At 59.7% G+C, this 17,453-nt stretch overlaps 1 protein-coding gene across 4 annotated transcripts in view; it reads left to right on the top strand.

The window, feature by feature from the left end:
* Window positions 1-17,453, top strand: part of LOC122495859 (maestro heat-like repeat family member 5) — a 65,797-nt gene that overhangs the window by 28,813 nt on the left and 19,531 nt on the right. For all 4 annotated transcript variants that reach the window (XM_043601891.1, XM_043601893.1, XM_043601894.1 and 1 more), the window contains exons 7-19: window positions 458-565; window positions 879-995; window positions 1,494-1,613; window positions 2,674-2,826; window positions 3,486-3,608; window positions 4,392-4,471; window positions 4,927-5,062; window positions 6,649-6,744; window positions 8,306-8,410; window positions 9,717-9,852; window positions 10,152-10,324; window positions 12,657-12,806; window positions 13,577-13,731. In XM_043601891.1, the coding sequence (XP_043457826.1) occupies window positions 458-565; window positions 879-995; window positions 1,494-1,613; window positions 2,674-2,826; window positions 3,486-3,608; window positions 4,392-4,471; window positions 4,927-5,062; window positions 6,649-6,744; window positions 8,306-8,410; window positions 9,717-9,852; window positions 10,152-10,324; window positions 12,657-12,806; window positions 13,577-13,731 (1,652 nt within the window). The remainder of the gene's footprint in view (window positions 1-457; window positions 566-878; window positions 996-1,493; window positions 1,614-2,673; window positions 2,827-3,485; window positions 3,609-4,391; window positions 4,472-4,926; window positions 5,063-6,648; window positions 6,745-8,305; window positions 8,411-9,716; window positions 9,853-10,151; window positions 10,325-12,656; window positions 12,807-13,576; window positions 13,732-17,453) is intronic.

The following is a 17,453-nucleotide window of genomic DNA, read 5'->3' as shown; positions in this document are numbered from 1 at the left end:
GTAGTCGTCATATGTTAGAGCAAAACTTCTCGGACTTTATATTTAGAAGCCACACTCCTTCGTTTCTCTGATCCCACATTCATTCAAAACCATTTTACTGGAGCATCGACTACGTGCCAGGCACAGTTCCAGGTGCCGGGAGACTGCCTGGCACCCACACTCGGGCCAGGCCACGTTCACCTGACGCTCACTGAGCATCTGTGACGTCGGGGCCCCTGCCCGGTGCTGGGGACATGGGCAGGCTCCTGGTTTCAGCCTCTCCTTGAACACCTCCAGGGAAGGGAATCTCAGGGAAATCAGAGGGCGGGCCCTGGAGACTCAGGAAGAAAGGCAAGAGAATGACGGAGTCAGGGCTCTGAGTGACCAGGGCCGGCCGGGGCTGGTGGAGGCCTCAGCCCCAGCCGGCGGGGTGGAGGGAGTGATCACTCCAGCCCTGCCCACTCCTATCTGCTCACAGATGGCGGGAAAGTCCGTCCAGTTCCTGAACATGGACAGGTGGTCCAAGGAGCTGTTGTCGGCACTCACCAAGTCTGACCAGACGCATCAGGAACAGCCCCCGGAGAAGGTGGATCACCCCCTGTATCCCCCGCCCCCCCAGGCAGCCCCTGTGCCCACCACACAGTCCCAGGGACTCTGTCCATAGGATGCCCACCTAAGCAAGGCCGAGGCCCCAGAAAGACACTGAGACCCGAAAGAAACAAAGGGCCAGGGGCCTGTGTAGCCAGATTTGATGTGGCACCGTTAAAACCCGTCAAAACTAGGCAGGGGCATGAGGGTCCTAGAGCAGGGGCGTAAGGACGGCTACAGGAGCCCAGGGAGGCCATCGGGGTGGACAGAGGTGGGTCAGACCCAGGACAAGAAGCCAAACCTCCCCCCAGGCCTTTCTGTTCATCTACTATGGGCTGATCCTTCAAAACGAGGACAATGCCACCACTGTCAGGACACACCTGAGAACCCTCCTGGACACGTCCCACCAGTGGCCCAAGCAGCGGGAGGTGAGGACCCGGCCCCCAGCCTAGCCCACAGCCGCCTGACCCTGACCGCAAGCTTAGCCTGTTCCCTGCTCGTACCCTGAGCCCTGGTCAGGCCAGACAAAGACACCTGATCCTTTTCACACCCTGAGTCCTGACCCTGGTCACACCCTGAGCCTACCATAACTTGGTAGGTCCTCTCCTCTGTCACACATCTATTTCCTGGACCCTCCTTCCCTCCTCTGGCCCAGGCTCAGAGCTAGTGGGGGCAGGGGGAGTTTACAGGCCTCCAGAGAGTCACCGCTCCCCCCTGCCTCCCACACCACCCACCCGCTCCCATAAGAGATGCCCTCACAGGGTTGGGCCAGAGCTGCATGTCCCAAAGAGCGGGGGGGGGGGGGGGTCCCCGTGACCTTGGATGAGTCCCCTCCCTTTCTGGGCCTCAGTTTCCACACCCCCAGGCGACAGTCCAGGCGTGGTCCTGTGACCGGCACCGGTGACCCTGCTCCCCCGCACCTGTAGGGTATCGCGCTCACCGTCGGGCTGGCTGCGACCCGCCACCTGGACCACGTCTGGGCCGTCCTAGAGCAGTTTGGCCGGAGCACACCCGTTAAATGGAGCCTCCACAGCTTTTGCCTGAAGGTTCTGGCTCTGGGGCGGTTCGGGGCCTCAACGAGGGGCTGGGCATCAGGACCCCCACCCTCTACACGGGTCTGGGCGTCCGAGAGGGTCTCTGGGGATAGTTAGGGGCACAGGCTTTGGGCCAAGCCTCCTGGCCTCCAGTGCCACCTGCAGCGTGACCCGCGTGCCTCAGTTTCTCCTCTTGAATAACAATTCCTCCCTTCCCAGCCGTTGGGATGGAAACGTGGCTTTGAAATGTCTGGCACACAGCAGGCGCCCCGGTGACATCTCGCAGTGGCTGTGCTGGCCGCTGTGTTTATTAATGGCCTTTTGACACGTGCCCTGCCTGTAACATGAGACGAGGTCCAGAGGGCGACCTTGTGCCCCTGCTGATGGGCGGCATGCCCCCCTCCCCCGTCCTCGCTGCACCCCTGGTCACTCCTGCGGGCAGAATCAGTGTCTGGGGCTGCATGAGGGAGCTCAGGACAGACGGGGGAAGAGTCACAGGTAGCACAGACAGCCCAGCGGGGGCCGGCCACCTCCTCGGGCCCCGCAGCCGGCAGGTGACAGAGCAGGGACTGAAACCCATATCTCCAGCCCTCAGAGGGGGCCTAGTCACTGACAGGGAATGGAGGCAAGTGGTCCTCAGGTGACATCAGAAGGGTGTCTCAGATGTCCCCCACACTCTCTGGGCCTCCCTCGGGTCCGAAGGTCCAGAGCCCCATTACCATCTCCTTAGGTTGAGGCATGGCCTGCCGGGCCCCCAGCAGCCCAAAGGGGAAGTGGGCCCCCGGCTCCGGGGGAGGGGGCTACGCAAGGCAGGCAGCGTGAGGGGCTAGGACCCTGGCCAGTTCTGGGAGAGCCGAGTGCCTCGCACACACCTCGGGTGACCCCACAGTCCCGTTCCAACCCCCCAGAGAGACGATTCCACTCTCCCTATTTTCCTCTCACGGTAAAATGAGACTCGCAACCCCTCAGAACCCTTGCCCGCAGTACCCGCTAGGGTGCAGAGTACTTCCTGTCGCCGCTCCCCCGGGGGCGGGCCAGGGGGACCCTGACGCCCTTTGTCTGTCCCCACCAGGGTCAGAAATCAGAGGACCCAAAGTGGAGGTGGGCCAGCAGCACCATGCTCCTCGCCTACGGTCAGATGGCGGTCAAGGCCAAGGCGCACATCCTCCCGTGGGTGGACAACATCTTGTCACGGATGGTCTTCTACTTCCACTACAGCTCTTGGGTATGGCTCCCCGGGGCCACCCCTCTGGAGCCCAGCCTTGACACAGCCCAGGCCCCACCAGAACCTGGGTCAGAGAATGCTAGGACCTTCCAGGGCCTTGGGCCACTCCTCCCCACCCTTACCTGACTCTGAAATCAGGAGGAGCCAGGCCTGGCCTCCTCGTTGTCCCACCTACTCACCCCGTTGTCCCACCCAAAGCTTCGAGGGCTTCCGTGGTGGCCCCACCCCCACACTCTCCTTGGCTTTCACTCTGGGGCGTTGGAAGGCCCGGTGATGCCCCATCCCCTCCCCAGGACGATGGCCTGCTGACTCTGTACTCTGCACCCAGGGCGTCCACCCCAGGGGGCTAAGAGGACCAGGCAGCCCGGTCAGGCCATCCCATCCCTCAGATCTTTGGGCTCTGGGTTGCCACACATCGAGTGAGGCCAGACATTGGCTTCTTACTCCTGACCTTGACATGTTGTCAACATATTCACATTTTTAAACAAAACCACACAGCTCCCCCCTCAATGTCCTACCTATGTGGCCCAGCTGCAGATCTCTGCCGTACTCCCTCAGCAATGCCCTGCAGCCACATGTGATGGTGGCGCTCTCTCCTGCCTGTCCTGTGCCCCCTCTATCCCCCGCTCCTTGGCCTGACCCCCATGCCCCCATGCCAGGACGAGACCTTGAAGCAGAGCTTCCTCACCGCCATCTTCATGCTGGTGGGGGCCATCAGCCGCAATGAGGGGGCCCACAGCTACGAGTTCTCCCAGATCTCAGAGCTTCTTGAGTGTCTGATGGTGAGTCAGGGTCCTGGGGCAGAGGAAGGGGACCCATGAGAAGGAGGAGACTCCTCCCTCGGGCCAGCAGCATCCACAAGAAGCAGGTGTTGGAAAGGGGCAAAGAAGTTGGATTTCTAGGGTGTGTCCAAGCCCCTCATAGGCTCTGGCACCTGGGAGCGCTCCATGCCCCCCACTTCTCTTGGTTCTTCAGTGACCCTGAGCCGGCCAGTTGTGTCCACCTCCCAGCTGATGTGGCTGAGGCCCAGAAAGGCCAGCACCATCCATTCTGCTAGCACCATCCCAGCTCAGACCACTGCTCACTAGAGATTTCAGGCTTACAGAACCCCAGGGTAGTGGAGGAAACACACAACTGCTGGACAATTACAACTGTAATAATAAAATAACAGTTTACTGAGCTCCCATTCACTGAGCTCCTGCTGTGACTCAGACACTGTGCTTTGCACACCTTGCTTCACACCTGACACGTGTGCAACAACATTCTGTTATTTAAGTAACAGAGTAAGCAAAGCTTGGGGCAGTGTGGAGACTTGCTCAAGGTCGTGCAGCCAGTATGTGGCGGTCAGGGTGCAGACATGACCTGTCTCACTCTAAAGGCTGTGCTCTAGTTCTCTAAGTGCAGCCAGGCCACAGAGGCCCCTGTGGGTGGGTGGGAAGCTGGACCATGATCCCGTGGGCCATGGGGTGCCAGGCACTGGGTTCTTCAGCCAGGGATGAGACTTGGTGTCAGAAGTGTGATAAGCCCAGGCCTGAGTCACTCAGCCTTCACCTGTGGATCTACAGGTCTTGATGGAGAAGGAACCCCAGGACACACTGTGCACGTCAACTCGCCAGCAGACCATTCACATCATCTCCAGCCTCTGGTACGCTCCCCAGCCCCACCCAGGGTCAGGCCCCAGTTCAGGCCTGTAAGAAGCTCTCAATAAACAGTATAGCTATTGTGATTAATTCACACCTCAAAGAATGAAAGTTTAGCATCATTTGCCCAAACAGAGCCACTGAAGATCCCAGTGGTGTAGCCAGGGCTGGGGTGAGACCAGTCTGTCCAGTAAAGGGGAGCCTGAGGTACAGGGCTTATGAAGCATCTGCTCCCAACCAGGCCATGCTAGTCCCTTACAAACCCTCCTGGAATCCAACCTGCCCAGGAGGCTCTGCAGGCCAGCGAGGCAGAAGCTCACATTTGAGTCTCTGGTCAAGGACAGAACTGGGTGAGGGGCTGCTGCTCGGGGCTTGTCAAATCTGGTCTATTCTGGCTGGGGGCCCCTTTGCAATCACCGGCCCCCACATCCCTCCCTCACTGCCCTCTACCTCTAAACAGTAAACTGAGGCCACCCCTGGACTTGAAGAGGAAATCACGGCTTCTGTCCGTCTGCTTCCGCAGTGTGTTCACCCTGCCACTGATGGACATCCTGAAGAAACACACCTGCCTCTTCCTGGAGCCACCCAACATACAGGTGTGAAGCTGGCCCATGTACCCCTCCAATGAGAGGGGCCCCTTGGGCAGGCATCCGGCTCTGCCTGCTGTTCGTGGCTTTGGAGGGGGTGCAGGCTAGATGGCAGAGCCTTTGACCCCCCCCCATAGGATAGGGCTGGGGACCCTGAGCATGTTTCTTAACTTCTCTGAGCCTCCATTTGCCCAACTGTGACATGGGGGTGATAAGTGTGGAGCTAACAGTACTTAATTCTCCAGATAAAAGGGGACACTGGTGTCCCATGTCTGGTGCACAGGGTGCTCTACAAATAGGAGTATAAGTGACCTCTCTCCCTGCCCGCCCAGAGAGCAGCCCTGGGCTGTCTCACTACTTAACTGGTCTCACCCCACCAAGGCCCCAGCAGGCCCATCCTTTACTGGGCCGGATGCCCCCCTCCGCACCTCATGGGCTCTGCAGAGGGCATAAACCCATCCCCCTGGGGCACCACCAACACCTGCTGCCCAAGTGTTTACCCTAAAGGGCAGGGAACTGGTGTTAACCGAGCACCTGCTTTGAGCACCTGTGTGTATGTTAGCTCACCTTCCCAGCAGCACTTGTCCACAGGGTGAGGAAACCAGCTCAGAGAAATGGAAGTGTCCGGTGTGGGAGTCGGGGTAGAGCCCCACTCCTGCCCCCTGGCCGGGTCCAGACTGGACTGGGACAGTAGGCACTCTGGATGCGGAGAGTGCAAGCGGTGCCCTGGGCCCAGGACACCACCACAGCAGCAGCCCTCCAGAAGGCCAGGGCCTGTCCCCACTCCAACCCTGCAGGAACCTAAAGTGCCCCCATTACCAGATGACAATGTCATGGCTGGCTCACCTAGGGAGCTTAGCCGGGTCCCAGAAGGTAGGCTGGGGGCTCCTGCTCCTTCCCATTCAATGTGCATCAGCACCCAGCAGGTGGGGCTGACCTCACAACCAGTTCTCAGGTGACCAAGGTGGGCTCAGAGAGCTGAAGTGAGTTCTCCAGGGCTCCCAGGGAGTGGACAGCCCGCGCCCAGGGCTCCGCTCTGACAGGAGGCGGGCTGGGCGCTTTCTCTGGCTGGCTCCCTCCATGAGCACGCCCGGTGAGCCGAGCAGCAAACATTGGGGGTCTCGTGTGAGACCCAGGAGGCAGGACAAGCTGCGTAATTTGCCCCAACTAATGCAAAATGAAAATGCGGGCCCTTGTTTGAAGCTCAGGAAGAATTTCAAGATGGGACCGCAAAGCAGGAAACCAAGCACGCGAGGATCCTTCTGGGTGCCAGGTCTCGCGCAGGTTGCTTGCCCAAGAAGCCAGCCCCGCTGCAAAGGAACTTACCTTGGCCACAGAGAAACCTGTGACCTTGGGCCGGTCTGACCCAGACTGCCCCCCGCCCAATCTCCCAGCTGCCCAAATGGGGCTTGTGCCGGGGCCCTTCCTGGATGTGATGTGAACGCACGTGGTGTGCAGCCTGGCCACGGGGGTGTGCAGGAAGGGGCACCACTACCATGGAGAGGCCAATGCACTGGGGCCCTGCAGGAGGCCTTGGCCCGCAGTCGCAGCCAGGGCCTGGCGGCTGCCCTGACCTGCTCCACCCCCCTGCACAGACCCTCTACAACAAGACCTTGGAGGCCCTGGACCAGATGCTGCAGAGCCTCATCATGCAGAACCCTACGGCCGAGGAGCTGCACTTCCTGCTGTCGGTGAGGGGCGGCAGCTGGCACAGCGCAGGGGCGGGGCCGGCACAGGCCAGGCCGAGGATGGACAAGGGAAGGTGCCCGGAGGAGGCAGGGTCTGAACTCCGGGTGGCAAGTGGCCCATGAACTTGGAGGCTTGAGGGCTGTCCATTTTCAGGGATCACAGCGGCTTGGGAGAACTGGAGGGCAGGACGGCAGGTGCCCCTGGTGGGAAGTGGGCCTTGAGTGCCACACTTGAGGGGGGCTGCTGAGGAAGCAGGCTGGGACCTGACCTCCCTCCCCTGAGACCTCGTTCTGCAGCCATGTCTCCAGCTGTGAGGAGGGCTCTCACAAGCCCAGCACCCCCACCCTCTCACCTTGACCGGAGGGAGACCAGTCAACAGGCAGGGACAGTCCAGGGGCAGGGGAGGAACCAGAGATAGGACACTGGCTCAGCTGGGAGGGTTGGAAGTCAGGGCCAGTGGACTTCACCTGAATGAGGACCAAGGAGGTCATGGGGTAGAGAAGGGAAGGGAAGGGAAGGGCCCAGCAGGCAGAGGGCCCCGCCGAGGGGTGAGCAGCCTGTGTGAGCCCAGGATCGGGACAGACATTCTGCATGGCTGCAGCTTGGGGAGTGCGCTAAGGTGGCGGCTGGGGGTGAGGAGGGGGGTTAGGGTTAGGTTAGGTCCAGCCTGGAGGCCTTGTGGGGGCGAGGGGAGCCGCAGAAGCAGGGGGCCCCAAGCTGGGTGCACCGATGGAAGTCAGGTGTGTGCCTGGCGGGGGTGGGGGAAATGTCTGCATTTTCACTCACCCCCTTCCCCCCCCCCACCGGAAAAGTAGTGTGTCCCCTCCCCCTGGCAATGTTGGCGACAAACCACAGCAGTGCCGGGAGTGGCTATGTTTGCCACCGATGGAAGTCACAGATGTGGTCATGGGACATTGCTGGGTCACAGAATCTCCAAATACCGTTTCCTGCATCCGACGTCAGAATCACTGACTATAAGCATCCGTCGCTTTAACAAAGAGGCTCAGATTTGGCTTAAAACTGTTCAGTGTAACTGTTTCAATATGTGTTTGCATCCCTTTGTGACTCCGTGCAATTATGTTGCGCACAGAAAAGCACTGTTCTGTACAGGGGTGCGTGTCGCCAAACGGGTTCAAACCCAGGGGCCTCCAGGGGCTTTGAGCAGGAAACGACCTCTCCTCTCTGACAGAGCTGTCTGGAGCAGAGGGGTCAGGAGAGGCTGAGCAGAGGGACAGGGGAGGGCAAGACCTGGGGAGCGGTGGACGCGGAAGGGGCGGAGCCATGGACCAGGGTGGGCGAGGCCTGAGTCGGGGGTGGGCAGGGCCCTGCTGAGGAGGCGGGCCTGAGGTGAGGGGCGTGGCTGGACCGGGCGTGGTCTCGGCCAGGGTGGGTGTGACCTGGGTCCCGGGCAGGGCGGAGCCTTGCTGGCCAGCTAACCGATTCGGGGGCGGGTCCTGAGCCGAGAGGTGAGCCCAGGGCTGAGCAGGGGGTGGCCCCCGCGGAGCCGGGGTACGCGGGGGTGCGCGGCTGCAGCACCCCCTCTCTGCCCCTGCCCACCCGCAGCACATGTACACCTGGCTGACGTCGGAGAAGACACACGAGCGGCAGCGGGCTGTGCACAGCTGCGTGGCCCTCCTCGGATTCCTGAGCCACCACCTCTACCTGGATGTGAGTATCCAGCTCGCGGGCCCCGCGCCCCACGGCCCCTCTGCGGCCCCAGCCAGGCCACCCTCCTCGGGCTCGTGGGGTTCCAGGCCCCCTGGACCTCTGCCACCAGGACAGCGCGGATCCCCAAGTGCCCCCTTTCCACGCACACCAGGGAACAGGCTGGGGGCGGAGATTGGGGCCCCCTGCTCAGGTCCTCCCAGCTGGGCTCTGAACCCAGATGCCTGGACCCCTGACCCAGCAGGCTGGGCTCCTGCCAACGCGCCTTGAAGCCTCGGGCAGGTTCCTGTACGCCCTGAGCCTCAGTGTCCCACCCATGAAATGGGAGGAAATGAGTCCTCAGAGGGGTGCGGCCCTGCCCCAGTCCAGGTCAGCGCTGACTGCGGCAACAGCCGCCGTCCACCGCGACCCCCAGCGGGTCATGCCTCACAGTCTAACCGCCATCTGTCGCTGGAGCCCTTGGGCTGAATGAAGTCGGCACCGTCAGGGAATGAGCGCTTCTGCGTTTATCAGCCAAAATCAGCACTAATTCCTTAGGGAGATTCGTGGGACGTTGAGAAAATTAGTTTCTCTGCACGTTGCCCGGGCGTTTCTAATGAAGGGGAGAGGTGGGCATGGGGGGCAGGGGGGACGGGCGGGAGCGCTCCCTGCACAGACGCCTCCTTCATTCTCAGGGTGAGGGGGACCCCTCTAGAGGGGCTCAAGGGGCCTGCAGTTCATTCAAAATCGATTTCTGCAACCCAGGACCCAGACTGCGGCCGGGGCAAGTGAGGCGCTGACCTGGGGTGCAAAATTTACCCGGACACCAAAACACCCCACAATCAAGATAAATAAGGTGGTGTTTTAAAGCAATCTACTCAGCAAATGGCGGCAGCTGTGGGCTGGCTGCCTGTTGTTATAAATAAAGTTTTATTGAAACCAGGGCGGGGGTTAGGGCCAGGAGAGTGAAGCCCCATGAGGTAAGGTGGTGGTAATGCAGGGCCAGGCCGTCTCTAGGTACAGTTTTGAAACTGTGTGCATCAGGAATTGTTACATCCATTTTGACTTTTCTAAATATTGCATTAAAGTATTCTTTCTCTTCGTTTCTGAGTTTGGGGTCAGCCCCTTAAGTTGTGCCCTGAGCTGTTGACTATAGTGGCCCGACTGGGTGGGCAGAGCCTGGGCCTGGGGTCCCGAGAGCTGAGTCCCGGCCCTGCCACATGGTTGGAGGGGATGCATGCTGATGCTGGCCGAGCTGGGGTGAGTGCACAGCAGAGGGGAGACCCCACGGTAGGGTCTGCATTCTGTGGTTCCCATACTTTCGCTGCAGACCAAAGAGGACTTCAGGAGGACTGGGCAGCTGGTGGGCATGCTGGGGATTTTGTGCCAGGACCCTGACAAGGCCACCCGGCACTCCAGCCTGGAAGGGGTGGGCCACCTCTACCAGCTCCTGATGCGCCAGAGAGGTGAGCCTCCGAGGGCCACCACGGTGGACCCACGGCCACCCTGACCACAGCCTCAGCTGAGACCACACCCGCACTGCTGAACACAGCCCATCCCAGATCTGCCCCCAAACCCACCTCTAACCCCAGCCACGGCCCTGGAACGCCTCCCGCCCCCAGGCCCACTCACACTCCCGTCCCCATAAGGGCACAGGCCTGACCCTGGCTACACGCGACCCCACCCTAACTCTTGCCTGTCCCAACCTAGACCCCAGCCCACCTCTGCCCCGCCCTCACCCTCGCCCAATCCCGCCCCTGGCCAGCGAGGGAACTTCCAACCGTGGAGGCACAGGCCCCCAAGCAGCTCTCCCAGGCAAGCGAGGATGGGGCCCCCATCTGGAGCAGCGGAGACCAGCAGACAGCTCCCCCCACCCCCCGTGAGATGGCATTCCCGAAGGATCACATCTTCCAGCTTGGCAGCTCCCAAGTCATCAAGGTCAAAGCCCTTAGAATGGTGGGATAGGTCCGGGTGGGGGGAGGCCTGGCCGTGCTCTGCTCCGACCCCCCACCACAGGGCTTTCAGCTGTTGGGGTGGCCCTACTGCACCCCTGGGGGGGGGGGGGGGTCAGACCCCGAGCCAGGTGTAAGTATTAAAACCAAGGCGGGGATCTCACCTGTGTCTCTGGTGGTTCACTGAGAGTGTTTGGAGAAGTCCGTGGCCCCTGGCCTGGGACCTGGGAGTTGGGGGAGGGGGGATTGGAGGGAGAGACCAGGGACAGACCCTGGGGTCAGCAGCCCAGGCCTGAGTCCCAGCTCTGTCCCCCACGGCTGTGCAGCCTAGACAAGCCCTCTCCCCTCTCTGAGCTCCCAGCTTTCTCCATAAAATGAGCGGGCTGGCATTGTGAAGTTCCGGCCACCATGAGCACCCGGTAAATGGTGGTGTCGGGACAGCTCCCAGGTGTTCCCTGAGGCACCAGATGGCACCCTTCCCTGTAAGTCTGGCTTTTGCGGGATGAGAATTCTGCAGAAATATCCCTGAATTCCTCATTTTCCCGGGGGCCTCTCAACCCTCTGAAAGCCAGACCCTCTTCCTATGAAGGCAGAGCACGTCTCTTCCTGCACGGTCACCTCGTCTACCTCAATCAGCCTCTCGGTCAGCAGCCTGGGGGAGCCCAGCAGTTCCCCCAAGGCCCCTCTCATCACCCCAGGGAGGTCCCGTAACTTTGTGACATCCTCTGCCCGATCTGTGTTCTCTTCTGAACATGAGCGAGTCTGAGGCACTGAGTGTGGGCCGGATGCTGGTGTTAACTCGACAAGCCATGTTTCCTGGAGCCTCACGTTCTGGGTGGGCAGCCCGTGATGTCTCCACCTGGTGACTTTGCTCGTCCCTTCCTGGTGTTGAGCCCATGACTGACAAAGACCCCTGTCCTTGGCGTACTGATCGGTCTCCCCCTGTTAGACCTTGGGCACTCCAGGCCAGAGGCAGGGTCTTGCCAGGGCTCAGTGCGAGGCCTGGTGGTAGGGCCAGCCTTTGACAGATACCCATCAAGTTGAACCAAATGAAGAAGCGTTTGCACGCAGCTGGTAAGGGCTACAAATATTCCATTAAAATTATTAAAATTATTTTAACCTTCTAACCAGCAGCTAATCCTAATATTCTCACATTTTACCAAAATTTTAGAATAATGATTCTAATAAATATTCTAACATCTGTTATTTAACACTTATTTTTATATCCAATAAAAATACAAACATCCTAACAGACTTTCAGACATTTCACCAAATAGGCTAGCATGCAAAGAAACATGTTACCTCCTTCAACATCCTTTCAGACTTCAAACCTTTCTGTCAGCCCCTGTCACCAGCATTCTATCTTCCTCTACCAGACGCTCCAGTCACAGCCTTCCGGTAGAACTTTCCGAAAGGATACAAGTGTCTCTGTCCACACTGTCCAACGTACCCAGTACTGAGCACTGGAAATGTGTCTAGTGCTGCTGAGGAACTGAGGTTTTCAATGTTACTTAAGTTTCAGTTTAAATAGGTACGTGTGGCTGGTGGCCACCATATTGAGCAATAATGCTCGAAGTCTTTCCGGAAGGTTCCACCTGGGCCAGCCTCGGGCTGTCAGAGACTATAGTCTGAGGCTATGGAGCAGGGGTCCCACCCACCACCTTGCATTTCCTCCAGAGCCTCTTTATCACCCCAAGCGGCTCACGGTCTGGACTTAGAGTCACTCTTGGGAGAACACGGGCAGAGGCCAGTTGGGCTCTTGGGGAGGCCCTAGCACAGGACGGGAGCCCTGGGCTCTGGAGCCAGCCTGTGCTGTGGTAAGGGCATCCACGCGCCTCTCTGGGCCTAGGGGGTGACCCAGGTGACCTTGAAGACCCTTCACAACTCTGAAGTTCAAGTGCTCTTTGTTAAAGTCATGGAAGGAGGGCTGGGGCTTGGCCTGGGGAGCAAGCACCCAGCGGGACGGAGGCTGGCAGCTGAGGAAGCCCACGAGGCGAAGACAGGGCAGAGGAGGGGAGGAAAGGAGGCTGGTGGGTCCGTGCAGGTCCCAGGACAACCACTGGGTCTGAGTGAGGAAGGGAGCCATGCCTCTGCCCTACCGTGGGCATCACTCTCTCCCTTCCTGCCCCCGGGCCGTGGCTGGCTCAGAGACATGTGCAGGTGATCACGTGTGGTCCCGGAGGAGAGGGGCTCAGAATTACGGGGTGCTCAGAAACCCGAGTGGCCTGAAGCAAAGGAAAAGGGAAAGCAAAGCCAGGAGCAGACACCTGGGCACGCGTGACCCACAGTGACGGCTGCCCTCGCCCCTGCCGGTACAGGAGGTCATGAAGCATCTCACGGTGGCAGAGCTGACCGACCTCATCTGGACAGCCATCGACGGACTGGGATCCCCCAGCTCCTTCCGCGTGCAGGCGGCCGCCGACATGCTGCTCCTCGCCATCCAGGAGCACGGCGCCGAGCTGGAGACGGTGAGAGGGCCGGGGCACCCGCTGAGGGTGGGCCGGGACGGGTCTGGGCGCAGAGGGACGCCCGGCAGCCAGCACCTGAAGCCAGCGTCTCTGGGCCAAGGCAGCGTCCCCGAGCTCAGCCCCGATGGGGGAGCCACAGACCCCACCCTGACAAGTTCCACTGAATGAACGAGCGAGTGAATGAACGAACGAACGAACGAACGGCCCAAGCAGGTGTCCTGGGGCCCTGAGTGGTGTTTGCAGGCTCGAGAGGCACACGTGCTCCAGGCTCTGGCGCAGCACATGGGGGAGGAGAAGGCACGGACCTTTCCAGAAGTTCCCGGTCCAGTGGGCAGGGCAGACACGGACAGATAAGGACTGAACAACATAGGAAGTGCACCCAGTGGGGTGGGGGTGGCCCCCGGGAAAAGGACGATTGATGACGCGTCCTGCACATGGGGAAGCCCCAGACGGGTGAGCAAGGGCACCGAAAGTGGAAGGCGAGGGGCGTTCCAGGCTCCCAGAACAGCGTGTGCCCAAGTGGCCTGCTCGGGAGGTGACGAGGCCGGTGTGTCTGAGCCTCCCGGTGACTGGGCAATGTTTGGACAGAGTGGGAGGGCCTCTGGTGCCAGGGGAAAAGGTGGGGGGACCTCTCTCCCCGCAGCCTGGGACTGCCCTTCTGACCAGGCATCCGGGGCGGGGACGTGCCTCCCCTCAGACTTCCCCGGGCAGGGCCTGGCCTCCCCCCTCAGACCAGCTCTCCCGCCTATATCCTCTGCCTCCCTGCACAGGTTGCCAAGCTGGGCCGAGCCATTCACTTGCAGCTCTGCTCTGTCCACATCCCCCAAGCCAAGGAAGTCACCCTGCACGCCATCACCCTGCTAGCCCGCAACCACACCTCGGAGCTGGTGGCCACCTTCCTGGACCCCTCCATACCCTTGGACAGGTGCCCGGCCCCACCCTCCATCCTCCCCCGGGCGGGGAACAGGGCCCCACCCCCCACAGGCCTGGGTGCAGGGAGGGAGCCTGTTTGCTCCCTCCCTGTTTGCTTCCTGCACGCCTCCTGAGGCCGGCTCCGGGGGGCCACTGCCCACCATCCTGTGCCACACAGGACACCCCGGCCCAGCCTCTGTCACCTGTCGCCTCGTGGACCCCAGGTGCGCCTGAAAGAGCCCAGCCAACACCCCCTCTCCCTCCCCCACCCAGGTGGTCACCGCGGCCCTTTTGGGTGGGGCTGGCTTTCTCTCGAAGCCCTCAGACCCCCGCCCCCCCGAGTCCGGAGGCGGGCCAGCCACACTCGGCTGCCCTCAACCCTGCACTCCACCTTCACACCTGCCCGCGAGAAAAAAGCACACGTTTTTCATTCCCGGCCACCCTCCTGTAGCTCTCCACCCCCCCCCCAGCCCCCCGCACCTCTGACACGGCACTCAGCGGCCAGCCTTGCTTCCACTCCGCTGAGGAGTCAGAAGGCACCGGAAGAGAGCTCCCTCCAGCTCCCAGCACCCGAGACTTGTTTCCAGAAAGATTTCTGCTCTCCACACTGTTGTTCGTAATTTCGAGGGTTCTGGAGGGTCTGTTTTGTTTTGCTTTGTTTTGTGTGTGTGTGTGTGTGTGTGTGTTTGCATTGGGAACAGAGAAGGTCACCTGCAGTGCTTCTGCTCGATGGAATTCGCGGATCTTTTGGACAGCTGTTGTGAATGTGGTCCGGGCCCCCGAGAAGAAGGTGTCTTTTCCATCGTCAGGCGCAGAGCTTGAAGCGTATCCTCAGAGTTGCCTTATTGACTGTGTTGTATATGTATTTAACCGATGTCCATTCGGATCTGTCTCGTTCTGAGCACAGCACGCTGAAGTCATTTCTAATGCACTTCTGTCCACGGAGCCCTCCGTCTCCCGCAATTTCTACCTCGTAAAGGTGGTTGTCATGGGATCTGTGCAGACACACAGCTTCCTGAGCAGCCGTGACTTTGGGCATGATCGAGTGCACTGCCCTGTCACATGTAGTGCTCCGAGGGCCCGCAGCCCGCTGTGTCTGTTCTCAGGACAACAGGTGCACCTGCGCTCGCCTACGTTTCCGCGTCGGCCCCGCGTGTGTCTGTCGTCCCACAGACAGCGTGGAGCCCGGTTTCGATTTGTGATCCAAATTGGAAGTCTGTTTCTTTTAACCAGGGAGCTGAGTCCTTCCCTCACACTGATCGATACGACTGGCTTGTAGAGTCTCTACCCCACCCTCATGTCCCGTACTGGTGTGTGTTTTACTTTATTTGCTCTATTTCTGTTTCTGCGGGAGGTGTGGTCTTTGATCCTTAATCCTTTTTTCCATTTATGGGTTCACCTTTCGTAGTCTGCTTTATTCATCTTCTGCGGTCACCTGCTACCTCCCGGCCACCTGCCCATAAAACCTGCTACCTCCCGGCCACCTGCCCATAAAACCAGCAGCGAGACTGATGTCCTCTGTGCCACCCCTCTTCCTCTCCTGTGTTTTCAGCTGCACGTTTTCACTTGGCCGAAGTCTGCACTCTGCTCGGCTCTGGCCCCGACACGCGCCCCCTCCCTGGAGAGCCCTCCCTGGAGAGCCTCCCCTGGAGAGCCCTAGTCCTGTCCTAAGTGGACGAGCCCGTCTCTGACAGGCTGGGGGGGGGGGGGGGCAGCTCCAGCTTGCCCTGGGCACCTGCGTGTCACAAGTCGTGTGCCTTGAAGGACAGCTTGGCTGGTCATAAAATCCTTGGTTCACACTTTCTTCTATTAACTCTAATAATGGTAATCTTTTTGCCTTTGTAAATATGTGTGCCTTTGCAAGAGGTCTTTTCTTTTTAATGTTTACTTATTTTTGAGAGACAGAGACAGAGCACAAGCAGGGGAGGGGCAGAGAGACAGGGAGACACAGAATCCAAAGCAGGCTCCAGGCTCCGAGCCGTCAGCACAGAGCCCGACGCGGGGCTCAAAGCCACGAACCGCGAGATCGTGACCTGAGCCGAAGTCGGAAGCTCAACCTCCTGAGCCCTCCGGGTGCCCCTGCAAGAGGTCCTTACGCCTGGACACCTTGAAGCGTGTTTCTTTACCTTCGAAATTTAACTGTTGTATTAAGAAATGTCTCAGAGTTGATCACTCTGTGTTAATTCTCGCAGGGACCTGGTAGACTCTTTGACTATGTAGGTTGAGGCCTTCTGCCGTTGCTGTTACTGTTTCTGGAAAGTTCTCTAGGTCATCGCTTTAAATATCAGTTCCGGTCCCCTGCTGTGTTTCTCCTTCCTGACCGGGAATCAGAGTGCCGTCCGTCCCTGGCCCGCCCTCCGTCCGTCGGCAGTATTTTCTCCTCTTTGCTCCTCCCCTGGCCATCTTTCTGCTTTTCCTCAATGCCCCTCAGCTTCCGTCTTAGCCCTCTGGGCGTCTTGCGTTTTTCCACCTGTAAGATGATGTCGTCTCTCCCACCTCTTCCCGGAACTCACTCCCTTTTCCTTTCTTCCTGAGGTTTTTCTTTTTCTTTTTTGAAGCGACAATTCGAGGTGGCTTTTCCTATCTGTCGGTGCCGGCTGGAGTCCGCGGGGCTGCAGGGGCCGTGTGGCCTCACGGCCTTGTCTGCCCCGGGCTGCTCTTTAGGGAGGGGTTTCCTCTCGTTGTGAACGGACCGTCTTTCTCGGTTTGGTTGTTGTTGTCGTTGTTGTTGTTGTTGCAATACCTCTGTGGACCTGCTCGTTTTGTTCCCGTTCCTATAAAACACTAGTAGCGTGTTCTGTAGGATTCCAAGTTCAATGGCACCCTCTTCTGTTTAGTGTAGCAAAGTCCAGATAATTTAGGAGATTCTGTGTCTTCGTGGCAGTGAAAGGGGCCTGTGTCCTCCAGTTGGGGCTTTTCGAGTGTTTGGGGGGGGGGGTGGGTTCTTTTTTCTCTCGTAGGGCCTTAACTTTTTCTCTTTCGCATTGTCCCTTTTGTCACCCAGTTTCTCTAGCCAAAGCTCTCAGGGTCCCCTTGACTCTCCTCTCTACACCCAGACCCATCCTCAAAGATCCCAGCAGCGCACCCTCCCCCTCACCCCTGTGTCCCCAGCCCTGTCACCACCCTAGTCAGGACATCGCTGGCTCCCACGGAGTCCCTGGCCATGTCCACCCCTCCCTCCCAGCAGCCAGAACAGGGCTTCACTAGTAAGTCGGACCCCCTCACTCCTGTGCTGCAAGCCCTCCGGTGGCCCCATCTCGCTCAAAGTCAAAGCCAAAACCTTGACAGTGGCCAATAAGGTCGTCTGCTGGCCCACTCTCTCCACCCCAACCATGCTGGCCCTGAACATACCAACAACGGCTCTGAGTCGGGGCCAGAAGGTTCTGCCCACCCCCAGGGCCACATGGCTCCCCCCTTACGTCCTCGGGTCTGTGTTTGTGTCCCGTCCTGGGGACGGCTTCCCCACTGCCCCACTAGAAACCGAGCACAGCAGATGCGCCCTCCCGCTGTCTCCTGCGGCCCCCTCCCCTCCCCTGCTCTGTGCTCTTGGTCTGACGTGCCCTTGCTTGCTGGCTGAGCCGCGCTGTAGGGGTCGCTCCCACACGGGCAGGGATTTTACCCATTCTGTCACTGCTCCGTCCCCGAGTTCACTGCCCACACGTGACCGTGCTGAGCACACACATGCCGACAGAGCAAAGCAGAAACCGTGGCCTCTGGGTGCCCTCGCTCTTGAAG

This window comes from Prionailurus bengalensis, chromosome F2, assembly GCF_016509475.1.
Source record: "Prionailurus bengalensis isolate Pbe53 chromosome F2, Fcat_Pben_1.1_paternal_pri, whole genome shotgun sequence".
Classification (NCBI taxonomy): Eukaryota; Metazoa; Chordata; class Mammalia; order Carnivora; family Felidae; genus Prionailurus; species Prionailurus bengalensis.
Note: the sequence above shows the minus strand (reverse complement) of the source record. Positions and strands in the feature narration are given on the sequence as shown.